This window comes from Somniosus microcephalus, chromosome 13, assembly GCF_052327205.1.
Source record: "Somniosus microcephalus isolate GS21.2 chromosome 13, FLI_Smic_1.0, whole genome shotgun sequence".
Lineage (NCBI taxonomy): Eukaryota > Metazoa > Chordata > Chondrichthyes > Squaliformes > Somniosidae > Somniosus > Somniosus microcephalus.
The window spans coordinates 6052971-6074346 of NC_140999.1; the positions used below are offsets into that span (position 1 = coordinate 6052971).

Below are 21376 nucleotides of genomic sequence, written 5' to 3' on the forward strand. Positions count from 1 at the left end.
CCTTTGAGAGCGCCTTCAGCTGGGTCAGCTGTGGCTCAGCAGGTAACACTCTCGCCTCAGAATCAGTGTCAGATCGTGGGTTCAAGCCCCCTTCCAGAGACTTGAGCTCGTAATACCAGGCTGACACTCCCAGTGCAGTACTGAGGGAGTGCTGCACTGTCGGAGGTGCCGTCTTTCGGACGAGACTTTAAACTGAAGACCCATCTGCCCTCTCGGGTGGACGCAAAAGATCCCATGGCACTATCCCAAAAAACAATGGGAAGAGAGATGTCCCGGTGCCCAGGCTCAGATTTCTGTCGCATCTAATACCGTTTGACGTAAGAAAACTACGAGGCACTTGGTCTGAGTGTTAAACAAGGCTTTAATCAACTGTTTTTCAACATGGAGATCGAGTTGTGTCCTTCACTAGTTCCTGTTAATGTCCTGAGCAAGCTGGGCCCGTGCCCGAGTATTTATACTCTCCCTGGACAGCGCCACCAGCAGACCGCCCAGTATCATTACATAAGTCATTTTCCATGAATGACAAGATTCATGTCAGCCACTATTTCGAAGGAGAGCAGGGGGAGCTCTCCCTGGTGTCCTAGGGCCAATATTTATCCCTCAACCAACATCACTAAAAAACAGATTATCTGGTCATTATCTCGTTGCTGTTCATGGGAGCGTGCTGTGTGCAAATTGGCTGCCATATTTCCCACATTACAACAGTGACAACACTTCATTGGCTGTAATGAGCTTTGGGACGTCCTGAGGCCGTGAAAGGCACTGCAGAAATGCATGTCTTTCTTTTCTTAACTAGCAGTTTCAGTAATGCCCCAGGATAATGAACAGGACACGGGGTTGGGGTGGCAATTTACAGGCTGGAATCTAATCGAGGGGTTCGACTTGTACTGTATACATTACTCGCTCTCTGGATCCTTTGTTTGTTGACAATCAATGACTATGCAGATGCCTGCAGACAGTGCATTCCGTGTCATTGCAGTGCCGACGTCTAACTGCCAAGCAATGATATGCTGAATGCTCACTATTGCTTTCAGCTCCTTCCTTTTTAAAGGAATGCGACAGCCCTTCTCCCCCAGTTCTTCAGCCAAATATAAAGCTGGACAGTGAGTGTCAGCGAGCTTTCAAAGGGGAAGCGAGGCATGTCCAGGGACAGGAAGAATCCGGAGGAGATACCAGCGCAATGACGTCGTGCGGAAGTGAGACAATGTTGGCGCTGTGATTCTTTTGATCGGTTTCTCCAAAGTAAGTGACATTAGCGGGTCACATGCTGGGTCACCGCGTCAATAACCATCCAGCAGGAATGCTTCCCCGTTGAATTCCGCTGGTGAATAAAGTGGCAGAGAGGTGGTTGCTTTTGTCCTTGAGGGGGATTATCATGCTGATTCCCTCAGTGACTGGAGACAAGTGAACTGAGATCATAAAGGCCTCACACCGCTTTGTACCGCTGTCTTTTTTTAGTCTTTGTTCATTGAAATGGAAAGATTCGAGCACGGGCTGCTGTCAACAAACAGGGAAGAAAACAGGATTACTGGGATGACAGAATTAGTGCAGACAGAAACACCGACACATATACAGACAGAAAACAGGCACGCATGCAGCTCGACACGGACACATATACAGACAGAGAGCCTGAGAACAGGCAGAGAGCTTCCTTGGCTGAAGGTCTTGTTCTTTGGGTGAAGGTCTTGTTCTTTGGGTGAAGGTCTTGTCCCTTGGCTGAAGGTCTTGTCTCTTGGGTGAAGGTCTTGTCCCTTGGCTGAAGGTCTTGTTCTTTGGGTGAAGGTCTTGTCCCTTGGGTGAAGGTCTTGTCCCTTGGCTGAAGGTCTTGTTCTTTGGGTGAAGGTCTTGTCTCTTGGCTGAAGGTCTTGTCCCTTGGCTGAAGGTCTTGTCCCTTGGGTGAAGGTCTTGTCCCTTGGGTGAAGGTCTTGTCCCTTGGGTGAAAGTCTTGTCCCTTGGGTGAAGGTCTTGTCCCTTGGCTGAAGGTCTTGTCTCTTGGCTGAAGGTCTTGTCCCTTGGCTGAAGGTCTTGTCCCTTGGGTGAAGGTCTTGTCCCTTGGGTGAAGGTCTTGTCCCTTGGGTGAAGGTCTTGTCTCTTGGCTGAAGGTCTTGTCCCTTGGCTGAAGGTCTTGTCCCTTGGGTGAAGGTCTTGTCCCTTGGCTGAAGGTCTTGTTTCTTGGGTGAAGGTCTTGTCCCTTGGCTGAAGGTCTTGTTTCTTGGGTGAAGGTCTTGTCCCTTGGCTGAAGGTCTTGTCCCTTGGTTGAAGGTCTTGTCCCTTGTCTGAAGGTCTTGTCCCTTGGTTGAAGGTCTTATCCCTTGGGAGAAGGCCTTCTTCCTTGAGTGATGGTCTTGTTCATTTGGTGAAGGTCCTGTTCCTTGGGTGAAGGTCTTGTTCTATGGCTGAAGGTCTTGTTCATTTGGTGAAGGTCCTGTTCCTTGGGTGAAGGTCTTGTCCCTTGGCTGAAGGTCTTGTCCCTTGGCTGAAGGTCTTGTTCCTTGAGTGAAGGTCTTGTCCCTTGGCTGAAGGTCTTGTTCCTTGGCTGAAGGTCTTGTTCATTTGGTGAAGGTCCTGTTCCTTGGCTGAAGGTCTTGTTCATTTGGTGAAGGTCCTGTTCCTTGGGTGAAAGTCTTGTTCTATGGCTGATGGTCTTGTCCCTTGGCTGAAGGTCTTGTCCCTTGGCTGAAGGTCTTGTTCCTTGAGTGAAGGTCTTGTTCCTTGGCTGAAGGTCTTGTCCCTTGGCTGAAGGTCTTGTTCCTTGAGTGATGGTCTTGTACCCTGTAAGAGAAGATGTCTGCAGCAGCCGGAGGGGCAAACCATTCTTCACTGTGGAAAACTGCAACAGAGCCCCTTTGCTCCCTTAGGGAGGCAGCACAGGTCAGTCCAACTCTCCTTCCTTTCAATGGAAATTGGAAACAATTTCAGCCAAGGGTGTACATGATTATCAAAATGAAACACTGGCCAGTCATGCAACCAGTACTTCATACCTGACAGCGAAGCTCTCAGAATGAGCTAGTTAATAGAAAAGAGATCAAATTTCACACAACACACAGGGATCTCTGAGAGTGCATCACTCTTATATCATTAAATTTTTTATTAATTAAGTTGGCCAGCGAGTATGTATGGGCTTTAAAAGAATTTGTAGCCGTTTTTCAACGGAATGCTGACAATATAGAAAAAACCCTCCACCACCGGCGCACTGTGGCTGCAGTGTGTACCATCTACAAGACGCACTGCAGCAACTCACCAAGGCTTCTTCGGCAGCACCTCCCAAACCCATGACCTCTTGCACCTAGAAGGACAAGGGCAGCAGGCGCATGGGAACACCACCACCTCCAAGTTCCCCTCCAAGTCACACACCATCCTGACTTGGAAATGTATCGCCGACCCTTCATCGTCGCTGGGTCAAAATCCTGGAACTCCCTCCCTAACAGCACTGTGGGAGTACCTTCACCACACGGACTGCAGCGGTTCAAGAAGGCGGCTCACCACCACCTTCTCAAGGGGCAACTAGGGATGGGCAATGAAAGAATATTAAAAACCCCCAGAAAAATGGCATAAATTGCAAACTATTTAAATCACAAATGAAACTTGTGTTATTTTGCACTTTTTTGCTCTAGGGTCTGATGACAATTAGTGTGACACTGTGTGAGCCCTCTTCCAAGCTGCAATGGTACAGCCTCCCTACTCTTGACCATCACCTAATGACCCTAAGCTCAAAATTAAGGACAGGATTGGACCTGACCGTTGTCCCTCAGAGAAAAACTTGCATTTCTATAGCGCCTTTCACAACCTCAGGATGTCCCAAAGGGCTTCAATGCCAATGAAGTAACTTTGAAATGCAGTCACTGTTATTATGTAGGCAGACACAACCATCAATCTACGCACAGCAAGATCTCATGAATGAATTAAATGACCAGTTGATCTGTTTTAGGTGGTTGAGGGATCAATATTGGCCCCAGGACGCTGGGGAGAACGACCCTGCTCTTCTTCAAATAGTGGCCATGGGATCTTTTATGTCCATCTGAGAGAGCAAACGGGGCCTCTGTTAAACGTCTCATCTGAAAGACGACACCTCCGACAGTGTCAGATCTAGTTTATCACTGTTGTTACATCTTAGACCTGAACTTGAAGAAGGGCCACTTGGGTGAGATATCAGAGAATGAAGACAGTCCATGGAACTGAGCCCTCAGCACATTCATAGAATGATACAGCACAGAAGGAAGCCATTTGGCCCATCGTGCCTGTGCCGGCTCTTTGATAGAGCTCTCCAATTTGTCCCACTCCCCACCCCCCCCCCGCTCTTTCTCCGTGGCCCTGCAAATCTTTTCAATTCCCTTTTGAAAGTTACTATTGAATCTGCTTCCACCGCCCTTTCAGGCAGCGCGTTCCAGATCACAACAACTCGCTGCCTAAATAAAAGTCTCCTCTTCTCCCCCCCCCGCCCCACCACCCCCACCCTGGTTCATTTGCCGATTATCTTAAATCTGTGTCCTCTGGTTACCAGCCAGCGAACACAGCTTTTACATTCAATAGACGAGGTGCAAGGAACTGGAGCGGAAAAATGAGATGTTTATCCGTGCCGAGGCTATTTATTTTCATATACACCGCTCCGGCCGCAAGGAGATTTGTTCCAGGAAATGAATCCCATATGACAACCAGTATCCTCTTTAAACATCCAGGTCCTCACACACACACCACACACACACACATCACACACACAGCTATGGAGGGCTCGCAATCAGATCGGTCTGTCGTTATTTTCCCCCTAATCCCTTCGCTTCCCGCTGTCCTCCCTTTCGCAGGGGGACCCAGTTTTCTGTCACGCAGCCCTTTGACTGGGCTGCCCTCCCCTAAAGTGTGCGCGCGGTGTGAAGGATGTCACACAAAAAAATACCTCCAGCTGCATCTGTGCTGCTGATAAGTTCTGGCATCTTGCACAGAACAGCACATCTGCATCACGTCTTATAACAGCTAAGTAATTCATTGCTGGTGCCCAGCTCCTGTTCTAATCTCCGCTCTGCTGAGGCTCCGCCAGACACGTGAAAACCAAAGAAAAATAAATTAACCTTTGGGTTTCATTATGCCTACGATCTTTCTATCCGTGATCTTCTCTTTCTGACTGTGTGTGCACATTAGCATTATCGTTTTTACTTCGGTGTCTGCTCCTACCTCTCCCTTATTGGTGCGTATACCCGCGCCAAGTTCCCCGTTCACCCCCTGTGCTCGCTGACCTACATTGGCTCCCGCTCCGGCAAGGCTTTGATTTTAAAATTCTCATCCTTGTTTTCAAATCCCTCCATGGCCTTGCCCTTCCCTGTCTCTGTAACCTCCTCCAGCCCCACAACCCTCCGAGATCTCTGCGCTCCTCCAATTCTGGCCTCTTGCGCATCCCCCGATTTCCATCGCTCCACCATTGGCAGCCGTGCCTTCGGCTGCCTGGGCCCCGAGCTCTGGAATTCCCTCCCTAAACCTCTCCGCCTCTCTCTCCTCCTTTAAGGCGCTCCTTAAAACCTCCCTCTTTGACCAAGCTTTTGGTCACCTGTCCTAATATCTCCTTATGTGGCTCAATGCCAAATTTGTGTCTGATAATCGCTCCTGTGAAGCACCCTGGGACGTTTTACTACATTAAAGGCGCTATATAAATACAAGTTGTTGTTGTATGACTGATTCGTTCTGTCTCTCTTCGCCAATGCACAACAGCATCAGGCCATTCGGCCCAACCAGTCCATGTCGGTGTTTACACTCCACACGGACAAGCAGTTCTGATCACATTTACCCGTTCTGTTCCCATATCCCTTCACCCCCTTTTCCTTCATCCTCCTCTCCAATCTAATCCTCAATGTTGGCACAGTTTCTTCCTCAACCACTAACCCCGGAAGTGAATTCCACAGCCTCACAACTCTGTTCTGACGAAGGGTCATCGACCTGAAACGTTGACGCTGTTTCTCTCTCCACAGACGCTGCCTGACCCACTGAGTGTTTCCAGCATTTCCTGCTTCTTTCTCTATTTCTCCTGCCCTCTGTTCTATGTCTCTTCCATTTATTCCTGTATCTACGGCTCTTCGTCTTTGGCCTGTCAATGACCGGAAACAATCTGCCGCTATCTACTCTGTCCCATCCTTTCAGAATTTTAAGCATTCCTATTAATCACTCAGCGAGGAACCCATGGAGAGTACCCCAGCGAGAACCATGACCTTCAGGAGAAGGGGTTCCGGGGTGACAACTTTTATTTATATGTGGGAACAATACAGTTTAATGGGACCAACAAAAGTTGGTGAGTTGAAATGACAAATTCAGAATTATTGTCTTGTAACCCAATGCCACTGACCATTCAACCTAATTGTTACAAGTTTAAGGTCCTGCCTTAAACAGATTTAAGGTCGCTGCACTGAAATCAAGACTCATTGGAACACCTCCTACCCCAACTCTTTCTTTCAGAGAACATGGGATACACAAAACAAATGCAAGCTCTCTTTTTTTCTTTCTTTCTCTCCAACTCTTTCTTTCTTTCTCTTTCTTTCTCTCTCTTTCTTTTCTCTCTCTCTTTTTTTCTTTCTCTTTCTTTCTCTCTCGTTCTCTTTCTCTCTCTCTATCTCTTTCCCTCTCTTTATCACTCTTTCTCTTTTCCTATCTCTCTTTCTCTCTCCCTATCACTCTTTCTCTTTCTATCTCTCTCTTTCTCTCTCTCACTCTTTCTCTCGATCTCTCTTTCTCTCTCTCACTCTTTCTCTCTCGCTCTCTCTTTCTCTCTCTCTATCACTCGTTCTATCACTCTATCTCTATCTTTATCACTCTCTCTCTCTCTATCTCTCCTTCTCTCTCTATCTCTTTCTCTCTCTCTATCTCTCTCTTTCTCTATCTCTCCTCTCTCTATCTCTCTTTCCCTCTCTCTCTATCTCTCTTTCTCTATCTCTCTCTATCTTTCTTTCTCTCTATCAATCTCTCTTTCACTCTCGCTATCTCTCTTTCACTCTATCTCTCTTTCACGCTCTCTATCTCTCTTCCTCTCTCTCGTTCTCTCTATCGATCTCTCTTTCTCTCTCTATCTATCTCACTTTCCCTAACTTTCTCTCTTTCTCTCTCTCTTTCTCCCTCTCTATCTCACTTTCTCTCTCTATCTCTCTATCTCTCTTTCTCTCTCTCTTTCTCTCTCTCTATCTCTCTTTCTCTATATATATATCTCTTTCTCTCTCTCTATCTCTCTCTCTGTCTCTCTTTCTCTCTATATATCTCTCTTTCTCTCTCTGTCTCTCTCTCTTTCTCTCTCTCTATCTCTCTTTCTCTCTCTCTTTCTCTCTCTCTATCTCTCTATCTCTCTCTGTCTCTCTTTCTCTCTATATATCTCTCTTTCTCTCTTTCTCTCTCTCTATCTCTCTTTCTCTCTCTGTCTCTCTTTCTCTTTCTCTCTCTCTTTCTCTCTCTCTATCTCTCTTTCTCTCTGTCTCTCTTTCTCTTTCTCTCTCTCTTTCTCTCTCTCTATCTCTCTTTCTCTCTCTGTCTCTCTCTATCTCTCTTTTTCTCTCTATCTCTCTTTCTCTTTCTCTCTATCTCTCTTTTTCTCTCTCTATCTCTCTTTCTCTTTCTCTCTATCTATTTCTCTTTTGTTCTCTATCTCTTTCTTTCTCTCTTTCTCTAGCTGTCTTTCCCTTTCTTTCTCTCTCTTTTTTCTTTACTTTCTCTCTCTCTTGTTTCTATCTTTCTTTGTGAAAACAAGAGAAAATTGGAGCATAATAAAAAACAAATGACGGAGCAACAAAAGATTCTGCACACAGTAATTAATGAGGGCCGGCTTTGCTTTTATTGCAAGCATTCTCCGCCTTCCTAAAGGGAAGTAGCAATATTTCTAAAATAAATTTGAAAAACAACCTTTTGCAGCCTGCTGTTAATGATTCAAATGACATTAAAAATACCACAGACACTGCAGGGATACAATGATGTATGAGTGCGACATCAGAAACCCTGGGATCACATCACTCCACTGCAATACAACAGGGTTGACATTTTCAACCATTCGGAAAATGAATGAAACTTTTTTTAGATCTGTAGTTGGACAGTCGCCAATCCGGATTCATGTTCTCGATAATCTGGAGCGAAGGTGTTAAAGGGGCCTTGTTATCCTGATCTCAGAGTACAGAGAGAGTTTGTTATCCTGATCTCAGGGTACAGTGAGCGGTTTATTATCCTGATCTCAGGGTACAGAGAGGGTTTGTTATCCTGATCTCAGGGTACAGTGAGCGGTTTGTTATCCTGATCTCAGGGTACAGTGAGCGGTTTATTATCCTGATCTCAGAGTACAGAGAGGGCTTGTTACCTTGATCTCAGGGTACAGAGAGGGTTTGTTATCCTGATCTCGGGGTACAGAGAGGGTGACATGAATCTTGCCATTCATGTAGAAATAACTTATGAAATAATACTGGGCGGCCTGCTGGTGACGCTGTCCAGGGAGAGTATAAATACTCGGACACAGGCCCAGCTTGGTCAGGACATTTTGTAAACAGGAACTAGTGAAGGACAACTAGACCTCCATGTTGTGAAACAGTTGATTAAAGCTTTGTTTAACACTTAGACCAAGTGCCTAGTAGTTTTCTTACGTCAATTTAATCAACTGTTTGCTGCTCCATGCTCTGAGTGGTTTTGGGAACAGGCGGCTACGACTCAAACAGTAGAAGGGAACCAGAGGTAGTAATCAATCCATCATGGAGAAACTACTCCGACCCGCCCATCTTGACCTGGACCTGAATTCACCTACAACTGCTAAGGTATGGAAATACTGGTATCGTACCTTCAGCAACTTCCTCAGGGTGTGTGGTGAGAATGTTCCTGATAAGTTAGAGATACTTGCCAATTATGTATCCCCTCATGTGTTTGATTATATCGAAGACTGTGTAGACTATGACTCCGCTATCCAAATACTACAGCAACTATATGTTAAGACCCCAAACAAAATTTTTGCTCGGCATCTACTGGCCACAACTCGACAACAACCCGGGGTATCACTTGACGAATTCCTTCAAAAGCTTCGCAGGCTCAGCAAGGATTGTAATCTCAAAGCTGTCTCGGCTGAGCAGTACCAGGAGGAGTTAATTCGTGATTCCTTTATTAATGGAATTGCGTCTCCCTTCATACGCCAGCGTCTGTTGGAGAATAAAACCCTCAAGCTGACCAGGCATGTTCTCTGGACTTAGCAATAAAAATGCAGATGCCTATCTTTTACCGCGTGCACGGACTGCTGCTATCACTTTTGGTGACTCCTCCAATGGGCCTCAGGTGGAAGCCCTCACTGATGACGACTCTATCCTAGCTGATGATGACCCTACCCTAGAAGCCCTCACTGATGATGACCCTGCCCTAGCGGCATCTTGGCAATCTGAAAGGAAGTGTTTCTTCTGTGGAGGTGCATTCCACTATATGAAATTTTGTCCTGCTCGTAATGCAACCTGCAATCATTGCAGTACGAAAGGTCACTTATCTAAGGTATGCCAGTCAAGAGCCTTTGTTAGTAAGAAAGGTCACTTTTCTAAGGTATACCGGTCAAGAGCCCCTGTTACTTTTGCAGCTGCTATCTATAAAACTGCTCCTCTCCCAAGAGCCACTACTAAGGTTACAGCTGCAATCTATAAAACTGCTCCTCCCCCAAGAGCCACTACTAAGGTTACAGCTGTCAAGGGTAAAACTGCTCCTTCTCCCATCACAGCTGTTTTTCCCCAAAGCCTGTCCCATGCAGCCACGAAGGTTTCGGTAAATGGACACATTTTGAGTGCACTAATCGACTCATGCAGCTCTGACAGCTTCATCAGTGAGCAGGCTGTCAGTAAGTTAAAACTGCGTATTTACCCCTCGGACAGGGAAATTGCAATGGTTCTGACGACACTGACCACCAACTCTTCCGGCTTTTGTCTTGTCGACCTTATTCTCAATGGCCGCACTTATTTCTCCACCCGGCTCGGGGTGCTCAAAAACCTATGCAGTGATGTGCTCCTGGGATAGAATTTCCAGAAACAACACAAAAGACTCACTTTCGAGTTTGGAGGGTCAAAGCCAGAGCTTACTATTTCCAAAGTACCATTTTGTGCGCTTTCGGCGGCTTCGCTCGACGAGCCCTCCTTGTTTGCCAATCTTTCCCCCCCGATGTAAACCCATAGTCACTAAATCACGATGTTCCAGCCAAGATGATCTATCCTTTATCGAGGCAGAGATCTCTCGCCTTCTAGCTGATGGTATCATTGAGCCATGTTCATCTTCCTGGTGGGCTCAAGTCGTCGTTGTTAAAAATCCTCTGAAGCAACACAAGAAATGTCTTTGCATCGATTACTCGCAAACTATTAACCAGTATACCGACCTGGATGCCTACCCAATACCATGCATCGATGACATGGTCAATAACCTTGCCAACTACAAGGTATTTTCAACTTTTGATTTAAACAGCGCATACCATCAAGTACCGTTAAAGGACTCTGACAAAAAGTATACGGCCTTTGAGGCCAATGGTCGGCTTTATCAGATTTGTCGCCTTCAATTTGGGGTCACCAATGGGGTGGCCATCTTTCAATGGGCAATGGATAGCCGAGTCAAACAGGAGAACTTAACGGACACTTTTCCATATCTGGATAATATCACCATTGCTGGTCATGACCAGAAGGAACATGATGCCAAACTCCAGAAATTTCTTGACGTTCTCCGTCGTCGCAACTTAACCTTAAATGAGTCCAAATCTGTGAAATCAGTACCATCAGTCAACATCCTTGGCTACTGGGTGGGCAATGGTGTCATCAAACCGGATCCGGAGAGACTTTGTCCACTTCAGGAGCTCCCTCCTCCTACGAATCTCGGCTCTCTTCGTCGGGCCCTCAGCATGTTTGCCTATTATGTGAAGTGGATACCCCACTTTTCTGACAAGATCCAGCCAGTGCTTCATGCGAAGTCATTTCCGTTGGAGGCAACGGCTATTTCAGCTTTTGACCTCCTCAAGCGACAACTGGAAAAAGCCACGATTCGTTCCATCGATGAAAATCCTCCTTTCGCGGTCGAGTGAGATGCATCGGAGGTGGCGATCTCGGCTACCTTGAATCAAGGTGGTCGACCCGTTGCATTTCTGTCCAGAACTTTGCAGGGTAGCGAGCTCCATTATCCTCCTGTCGAGAAGGAGGCTAAGGCCATCATCGAAGCAGTACGTAAATGGAGTCATTTTCTCGCTCATTGCCATTTCACGCTTATAACTGATCAGTGCTCCTTGGCCTTTATGCTGGATAACTGGAAACGCACTAAGATCAAGAATAACAAAATACAGCCCTGGAGGATGGAATTGGCCGCCTTTGGCTACACCATACATTATCGACCCAGCAAAGAGAATGTGGCCCCGGATACCCTCACGCGTGCATTCTGCTCTTCCATGTCAACTTCGGCTCTTGCGGATCTTCATACTGACTTATGCCATCCTGGCGTTACCCGTATGTTGCATTTTGTGCGATCTGAAAATCTCCCATTTTCTATGGAAGATGTGAAAAGAACATGCTCCACTTGTAGAATTTGCACGGAATTAAAACCGCAATTCTTCCGTCCATCGGATGGCTCGCTCATACACGCTACACAGCCTATGCAGTGACTCAGCATTGACTTTAAAGGGCCATTGCCTTCCTCAACGTGAAACACCTACTTACTGACTATGGTGGACGAATATTCACACTTTCCCTTTGCTTCCCCCTGTCCCAATATGCTTACTTCCACAGTGATCAAATGCCTCGATCAGGTCTTTTCCCTTTGCGGTACGGCCAATTTCATCCACTCTGATCGGGGTCCCTCCTTCATGTCAAGCAAACTCAAAAAAGTTATCTTTCCCAACGGGGAATCGCCACAAGTAGAACGACACCGTATCATCCTATTGGAAACGGACAGGTTGAGAGATACAACGCTATCATTTGGAACGCTGTTCGTCTTGCACTGAGGTCACACAACCTATCAGACCAGCAGTGGGAAACTATGCTCCCTGACGCATTGCATTCCATCAGGTCTCTTCTTTCTACATCCACCAACGCTACTCCTCACGAACGATTCGTCGGGTTCCAGCGTCGCTCCACTCATGGGACGTCCCTACCATCATGGTTGGCAGCTCCTGGCCCCGTGCTGCTCCGAAGATTCGTCCGATCCTCTAAGAGTGATCCCCTCGTCGACGAAGTGGAACTGACAAATGTCAATCCTACATGCGCATACGTGCGGTACCCTGATGGCCGGGAATCCACAGTGTCACTTCAGGATCTGGCTCCCTGCCCAACCGGTCCCACGGACCCAATCGATGGTGGGATCCGTATCAATGACGCCGATACCCTGCGCTCCTCTGAGGATGATGCCCTACCCGGGACGTCAAGGGGTCTGCCAGCTATTCCGCCGGATCAACCCAGGGAACAGAGCGCTCCCCGCGGGATGGCCACCCGAAGCCGGGACGCCGGTCAGTCACTGACTGCTGGGCAGGGTGAAGCCAGCTCTGCGCCTGTGGGGGCCCGCACCCGGAGCCACGATCTCCCTGGTCCCCCTCAGATCGATCAAGGTGACACGGACTCTGCCAGCCCGCCGGTACGAACTAAGAGACCCAGGGACCAAAACACGGTCCGAGGAGACGTGCCTTCCGACCACCGACGGAGATCCAAACGCACCCGGAGCCACGATCTCCCCAGTCCCCCTCAGGTCGATCAAGGCAACACGGACTCTGCCAGCCCGCCGGTATGAACCAAGCAACCCAGCGACCAAAACACGGTCCGAGGAGACGTGCCTTCCAGCCACCGACGGAGATCCAAACGACTGCGTCTATTCTTAGTCCGACTAATTCGGTAGAAAGAAGCCGCCGGACTTCCAATCTTTCAGGCGGGAAGAATGACATGAATCTTGCCATTCATGTAGAAATAACTTATGAAATAATGCTGGGCGGCCTGCTGGTGGCGCTGTCCAGGGAGAGTATAAATACTCGGGCACGGACCCAGCTTGCTCAGAACATTTTGTAAACAGGAACTAGTGAAGGGCAGCTAGACCTCCATGTTGTGAAACAGTTGATTAAAGCCTTGTTTAACACTCAGACCAAGTGCCTAGTAGTTTTCTTAGGTTTGTTATCCTGATCTCGGGGTACAGAGAGAGTTTGTTAACCTGATCTCGGGGTACAGAGAGGGTTTGTTATTCTGATCTCGGGGTACAGACAGAGTTTGTTATTCTGATCTCGGGGTACAGAGAGTGGCTTGTTATTCTGAACCTGTCTCTGTGATTCTGAATGTTGGGTTGTCCCTGTTTTATATTTTCCTCCCTCTTACATCGAGTGTGCGTCACAGATACAGGCCATTCGGCCCAACTGGTCTATCCCAGCATTTATGCTCCACATCAGCCTCCTCCCACTCCTACCAACAAATTCTATTCCTTTCTCCTCATGTGCTTATCGAGCTTCCCCTTAGATGCAGTCAGCCTGTTTTATTGGGTTTTAATACTTCCCTTCATGGTTCAGTGTAGAAAGACCCCAGTTGGTTTGGAATGAAGACACTAAGATCTCAGTTCTTGAGTGATTTCATCCCAGGCAGTGTTGGAGATGAGAATGGGGCCGCTCTTGTACTGGAAGCATTGACTCTAGCCTGGGTTCAATCCCACGGGTGGCAAGTGCCAGCCCAGACAGTGAGCTTAGGCAGGCTATTCGACTGTGGGAGGGGCATCCCAGCCAGAGCTGGCAGTCTCCCCACCCCAGGCCCATACACAAACGCCGTGCGACCGGGGTCACTGCATTGTAATAAAGAACAGGAACCCCTTGATGATTCCCTCCCGCCCCTGCCTTAAACCCGTGGGGCCTTTGGAATGACCACCAGCCCGGGTGAGATCTGTTAACTCCGCATAGACCCTGGAACCTGGAAGCTGCCGAATCTGTGAAGTGGAGTCAGCTGAATTTTTGCATTTTTCCATTGGTATTCCCCGCGACTCCCTTTCCCGAATTAGAACGAGCTGACATGAGCACTTGAAACCACAAGAAATGGGTGACTAAATGTGACAGACTGTGAGAGGGGATCAGGCGTCGGTCTGTTACACTTGCGGTAAAAGATGTTTCTGTCCCATTGGGACATCACAGCAGATGGGCTGGGCTTTCTGCCCTGAGCTCCATGTGGTGCTTGTGCCTGTGTTTCAGAAGCAGGCACGTCTAGACACCCCGCTACACCCATGCCAGGGTTTTGCCCCTGCCCTCTGCCATTGGCCGCGCACAGAGAGCAGTGCATTGCGCCGGATATTTGGCCAAGGCAGGCATCACAATCGTGTCCTGACCCGCTATCCGCGCACATGGTTGTGCCTTCCAGCGGGAGTCAAGCAGATAGCGATCGAACGCGGGAACCCTGCCCGATTCTGTTGTGCCGTCTGGGGCTCTGGGGCGCTGAGGTTAACGGTAACTCCCACCTCCGCTGGGATCATCTAATTAGCACAGAATGGAAGGGAGGAGCAGGAGGAGGCCATTCAGCCCCTCGAGCCTGTTCTGCCATTCAATTAGTCCATGGCTGATCTGTACCTCAACTCCATCCACCCACTTTAGCTCCCTTGATACCGTTACCCAACAAAAATCTATCGATCTCAATCTTAAACATTTCAATTGATCCCCAGTATCCACAGCTTTTTTGGGGGGGGGGGGGGGGGAGAGTTCCAGATTTCTCCTGCACTTTGTGTGCAGAAAAAGTGCTTCCGGATTTCACTTATAATTGCCGAACTCTAATTTATTCCTCCACCAGATTAAATTGTTTCTCTCCATCCACCCTATTGAATTCCTTTTAACATTTTAAACACCTCGATCAGATCCACCCCTCAATCTGCTACACCCGAGGGAATACAAGCCCAGTCTGTGCAACCTGTCCTCGTAATTTAACCCTTTTAGCCCCGGTATCATTCTGGTGAATCTGGGCTGCTCCCCCTCCGAGGCCGATATATCCTCCCGAGGTGCGGAGCGCAGAACTGACAGCCTGCTGGTCTGTTTGAGGTGTTGCTGCCAGCCCGGGGCACTTTTACCCAGAGGCCGATCGGGGGCGCGGGCACGATAATGGGGTAAATCCTCCAATGCTGCCCTCCCAGCAGGAAGACTCGCTCAGCGGGAGCGCTGGTCAGAGTTTAGGGCTACAACACACGGCGCGCCATTGATTTTCTACCCCGCGCCCCCATTGACGAGGCTCCCCACTGGGCGCGCGGAGGAGGTGGGGGGCGGGGGTTGTCTGAGGACGAATCACGGCGGGTAATCTCGCTAAGTTCCATTCCCACCACGGAGCCTCCCTGAGCAGCGAGTGCGGGTCGTCACGGAGACCGGCCGCTCTACGAAATCACCGGCAACGTGTTAAAAATAAATTATATCACGGTTCACTCAGGTAGTCGTACCAACAGCTCACGCTTTGAACCCCGTGTGAGTAAATATTCATCCACATCACCCCATCCCCACCCCACCCCGCCCCACCCGCCCCACCCCCACCCCACCCCACCCCCACCCCCACCCCGCCCCACCCCGCCCACACCCCACCCCCACCCCACCCCACCCCGCCCACACCCCACCCCAACCCCCACCCCACCCCACCCCCACCCCACCCACACCCCACCCCACCCCCACCCCGCCCACACCCCACCCCACCCCCACCCCACCCCACCCCACCCCACCCCATCCCCACCCACACCCCACCCCACCCCCACCCCGCCCCACCCCACCCCCACCCCACCCCACCCCACCCCACCCCACCCCCACCCCACCCCACCCCACCCCATCCCCACCCACACCCCACCCCATCCCCACCCCGCCCACACCCCGACCCCACCCCCACCCCCACCCCACCCCACCCCATCCCCACCCCGCCCACACCCCGACCCCACCCCCACCCCCACCCCACCCCATCCCCACCCCACCCCACCCCCACCCCACCCACACCCCACCCCACCCCCACCCCAACCCAAACCCCACCCCACCCCACCCCCACCCACACCCCACCCCGACCCCACCCCGCCCACACCCCACCCCACCCCTACCCCACCCCACCCCACCCCACCCCACCCCCACCCCACCCCACCCGCCCCATCCCCACCCACACCCCACCCCATCCCATCCCCACCCCTACCCCACCCCGCCCCACCCCCACCCCCACCCCTACCCCACCCCACCCCACCCGCCCCATCCCCACCCCACCCCATCCCATCCCCACCCCCACCCCTACCCCACCCCACCCCACCCCCACCCCACCCCCACCCCACCCCGCCCACACCCCCACCCCACCCCACCCCGCCCACACCCCCACCCCGCCCCGCCCACACCCCACCCCATCCCCACCCACACCCCCACCCCGCCCCTACCCCACCCCGCCCACACCCCATCCCACCCCCACCCCGCCCCGCCCACACCCCACCCCATCCCCACCCACACCCCCACCCCGCCCCTACCCCACCCCGCCCACACCCCATCCCACCCCCACCCCGCCCACACCCCACCCCATCCCCACCCCACCCCATCCCCACCCACAACCCCACCCCACCCCAACCCCCACCCCCACCCCACCCCACCCCCACCCCCACCCCATCCCCACCCCACCCCATCCCCACCCCGCCCAATCCCCACCCCGCCCCACCCACACCCCCACCCCACCCCAACCCCCACCCCCACCCCACCCCCACCCCATCCCCACCCCACCCCATCCCCACTCCGCCCCACCCCCACCCCCACCCCCACCCCCACCCCACTCCGCCCCACCCCCACCCCCACCCCACCCCACCCCAACCCCCACCCCACCCCAACCCCCACCCCACCCCACCCCATCCCCACCCCCACCCCACCCCACCCCGCCCACACCCCACCCCCACCCCACCCCCACCCCCACCCCACCCCACCCCCACCCCCGCCCACACCCCAACCCACCCCCACCCCCACCCCACCCCAACCCCCACCCCACCCCGCCCCCACCCCCACCCCATCCCCACCCCACCCCGCCAACACCCACCCCACCCCATCCCCACCCCCACCCCCACCCCGCCCACACCCCACCCCACCCCACCCCGCCCCCACCCCCACCCCATCCCCACCCCACCCCATCCCCACCCCACCCCCACCCCACCCCGCCCACACCCCACCCCACCCCCACCCCGCCCCCACCCCGCCCACACCCCACCCCACCCCATCCCCACCCCACCCCCACCCCAACCCACCCCCACCCCCACCCCACCCCAACCCCCACCCCACCCCGCCCCCACCCCCACCCCATCCCCACCCCACCCCACCCCATCCCCACCCCACCCCCACCCCACCCCGCCCACACCCCACCCCACCCCCACCCCGCCCCCACCCCGCCCACACCCCCACCCCACCCCACCCCCACCCCACCCCGCCACCACCCCGCCCCCACCCCAACCCAACCCCACCCCCACCCCTACCCCACCCCATCCCCACCCCCACCCCACCCCGCCCACACCCCCACCCCACCCCGCCCCCACCCCACCCCGCCCCCACCCCACCCCACCCCCACCCCACCCCTACCCCACCCCCACCCCACCCCACCCCCCACCCCGCCCCCACCCCAACCCCCACCCCACCCCAACCCCACCCCTACCCCACCCCCACCCCACCCCACCCCACCCCCACCCCACCCCACCCCACCCCCACCCCACCCCCACCCCACCCCAGCCCCCACCCCACCCCCACCCCCACCTCACCCCCACCCCCACCCCAACCCCACCCCCACCCCACCCCACCCCCACCCCCACCCCGCCCCCACACCAACCCCCACCCCACCCCACCCCCCACCCCCACCCCAACCCCCACCCCCACCCCCACCCCGCCCCCACACCAACCCCCACCCCACCCCACCCCCCACCCCCACCCCAACCCCCACCCCACCCCGCCCCCACCCCATCCCCACCCCCACCCCCACCCCACCCCACCCCAACCCCACCCCCCACCCCACCTCAACCCCACCCCCACCCCAACCCCATCCCCACCCCACCCCCCCCACCCCACCCCACGAATCATTCGACCGTTTGAACTCAATCCCGGAGGCAGCGCTGACACCGCCCGACCTTTGAAGATGACACAACTTAAACACCACTGACCTGACTGGGGTACAACGCAAATTTATCCCTCGCACACCCAAGACAGCCTCCCGGTTTAAAACAAACACTCTGTGTGTGTGTGTGTCGTACACGCAATAAGTTGATGTTCAGTGGGGTGGGGGGGGTAGTGAAGGGCAGGCATGGTGAGGGGCTGGGGGGGGGATTCGAGGGTGGGCAGGGCAGCGGTTCATGTCTCAACATGTGCCCTGCCCCGCTCACGGACTCCTGCACCCCCCAACCCCCCCGAAAAAAACAATCCGAAGCGTTCAATCAATCCCCGAGATATCCGACGTTTTCTACCTAACAATAAATTCTAACGAAGGCGACTTTTTATTTAGCTTGCACCTAAACAACAAAATTAAAAAGTTCACAGATCCCTCTCTGCCTGGGTACGTTTGCAGTTTGATACATACAGGACATCTCGTCGAGGACCCCTATCCTCAATCCCCAGCTCCCTTCAGACTCGGGGCGCTGGGAGCTGAATTAGATTTCAAACCAGACCACAGGAGCTCTTACAACTCCGTCCTCGCGGGAAGCTCGTGTCCAGGCAGTTCTGAACCTTGCTCAGCAAGGCAGCTCAAACACCACCGACCTCACAGCCTTGGAACAATCAGTGCAGCTCTATTCAGACAGCAAGAAAGGGCTTCCATCAGCCCGCTTCTCGCAGGGCTCCGGCTTACCTGAGGAATTTGACAGGCTCGCTCTGTCCTGCCTGCTGTTCGGTGCCGTGGTTGATGCTGGCCATGTCCTCGGGCAGTTGCCGCTGTGCCTGTGTGGGGAGAGTGGGGAGGTGAGGCCGGGTCCTGATGCTCAGTCTGTGAGCTGCTGTCAGACTCGGTGGATTCAGTGATACACTGCATCTTCATTTGTGATTCAGCGCCCTCGCCCATTGGCTGGCATATCAGCCAATCGGAAGCACGCCAGCTTCAATAGACAGGAAAGAGATTGGCCTGAAGCAAGAGCACACCAGGATTGGCCAGTGTAATGTGTGTGTGTGTAATGTGTGTGTGTATGTGTAATGTGTGTGTGTAATGTGTGTGTGTGTATGTAATGTGTGTGTGTAATGTGTGTGTGTATGTGTAATGTGTGTGTGTAATGTGTAATGTGTGTGTGTATGTAATGTGTAATGTGTGTGTGTGTATGTAATGTGTGTGTGTAATGTGTAATGTGTGTGTGTATGTAATGTGTAATGTCTGTGTGTGTATGTAATGTGTGTGTAATGTGTGTGTGTGTAATGTGTGTGTATGTGTAATGTGTGTGTGTAATGTGTAATGTGTGTGTGTGTATGTAATGTGTAATGTGTGTGTGTGTATGTAATGTGTGTGTGTAATGTGTGTGTGTGTAATGTGTGTGTGTGTGTGTAATGTGTGTGTGTATGTGTAATGTGTGTGTGTATGTAATGCGTAATGTGTGTGTGTTTTTTTTATTCATTCACTGGGTGTGGGCGTCGCTGGCCAGACCAGCCGTTATTGCCCATCACTAATTGCCCTTGAGAAGGTGGTGGTGAGCCGCCTACTTGAACCGCTGCAGTCCGTGTGGTGAAGGTACTCCCACAGTGCTGTCCGGGAGGGAGTTCCAGGATTTTGACCCAGCGACGATGAAGAAACGGGCGATAAATTTCTAACTCAGGATGGTGTGTGACTTGGAGGGGAACTTGGGGTAGTGGTCTTCCCCTGCGCCTGCTGCCCTTGTCCTTCTAGGTGGTAGCGGTCGTGAGTTTCAGAGATGCTGTTGAAGAAGACTTGGCGAGCTGCTGCAGTGCATCTTGTAGATGGTACACACTGCAGCCACGGTGCGCCGGTGGTGGAGGGAGTGAATGTTTAAGGTGGTCGATGGGGTGCCAATCAAACGGGCTGCTTTGTCCTGGATGGTGTCGAGTTTCTTGAGTGTTGTTGGAGCTGCACTCATCCAGGCAAGTGGAGAGTATTCCATCACACTCCTGACTTGTGCCTTGTAGATGGTGGAAAGGCTCTGGGGAGTCAGGAGTTGAGACACTCGCCGCAGGAAAACCAGCCTCTGACCTGCTCTTGTTGCCACAGTATTTATGTGGCTGGTCCAGTTAAGTTTCTGGTCAATGGTGACCCCGAGGATGTTGATGGTGAGGGATTCGACGATGGTAATGCCATTGAATGTCAAGGGGCAGTGGTTAGACTCTATCTTGTTGGAGATAGTCATTGCCTGGCACTTGTGTGGCACGAATGTTACCTGCCACTTATCAGCCCAAACCTGAATGTCGTCCAGGTTTTGTTGCCTGCGGACACGGACTCCTTCATTATCTGAGGAGTCTCGAATGGTGCTGAACACTGTGCAATCATCAGCGAACATCCCCACTTCTGACCTTATGATGGAGGGAAGGTCATTGATGAAGCAGCTGAAGGTGGTTGAGCCGAGGACACTGCCCTGAGGAACTCCTGCAGCGATGTCCTGGTGCTGAGATGATTGACCTCCAACCACCACAACCATTTTCCTTCGGTCTGACTCCAGCCAGTGGAGAGTTTTCCCCCTGATTCCCATTGACCTCAATGGGAATTCAGTGTGTGTGTAATGTGTGTAATGTGTGTGTGAGGTGTCTGGTGAAATTAGTAACAAGGAGAGTGACATGAATCAGTCATTCATGGAAGAAAGACTTATGAAATAATACTGAGCGGCCTGCGGGTGGCGCTGTCCAGGGAGGGTATAAATACTCGGGCACGGGCCCAGCTTGCGCAGGACATTCGTAACAGGAACTAGTGAAGGACACAACTAGACCTCCATGTTGTAAAACAGTTGATTAAAGCTTTGTTTAACGCTTAGACCAAGTGCCAAGTAGTTTTCTTACGTCAGAGTGTTTACCGTGTGAAGTGTCTGTGAGGGAAGTGCCATTCTAATGGAAAAACTGTTTGCCCCTATTCCAGTTTTGTCCCCTCCGCTCCTGAAGATACAGGTGCGTGGGACTAGACCCCCAACTCGGTTCCTCAGCCAATGGTCATTCCCCACTACTGAGCCTAGAGAGGGTGAGCCTTGGCAGGCTATTCGCACTTGGGAGGCATCGTAGCAGACTTCAATCCAGCCCACACCCGATCGCCACACACACATATATTTATATATTCAGCATCAGGAGAGGGACTGAGGCACATTTTCATCTCCACAGCCCCTGGGCACTGAGGCCAATTGCAGCGACACGTGCTGGCCTGGCTCAGAGCAGCTAAATCAGCACAGACCTGGGGAGGGGGGGCATCAACAACGACTTGCATTTATATAGCGCCTTTAATGCAGTAACACTTCCGGAGACACCACAGGCGCCACATAATGCCATATTAGGACAGGT

General features: G+C 52.3%; 1 protein-coding gene across 1 annotated transcript in view; it reads right to left on the reverse strand.

The window, feature by feature from the left end:
* The window catches only part of yjefn3 (YjeF N-terminal domain containing 3), a 210265-nt gene extending 191236 nt beyond the window's left edge, over positions 1 to 19029 (reverse strand). Inside the window, exon 1 of the mRNA XM_086004401.1 lies at positions 18750 to 19029. Coding sequence (XP_085860527.1) covers positions 18750 to 18814 — 65 coding nt within the window. The 5' untranslated portion in view covers positions 18815 to 19029. The remainder of the gene's footprint in view (positions 1 to 18749) is intronic.
* Positions 19030 to 21376: the final 2347 nt, after the last annotated feature.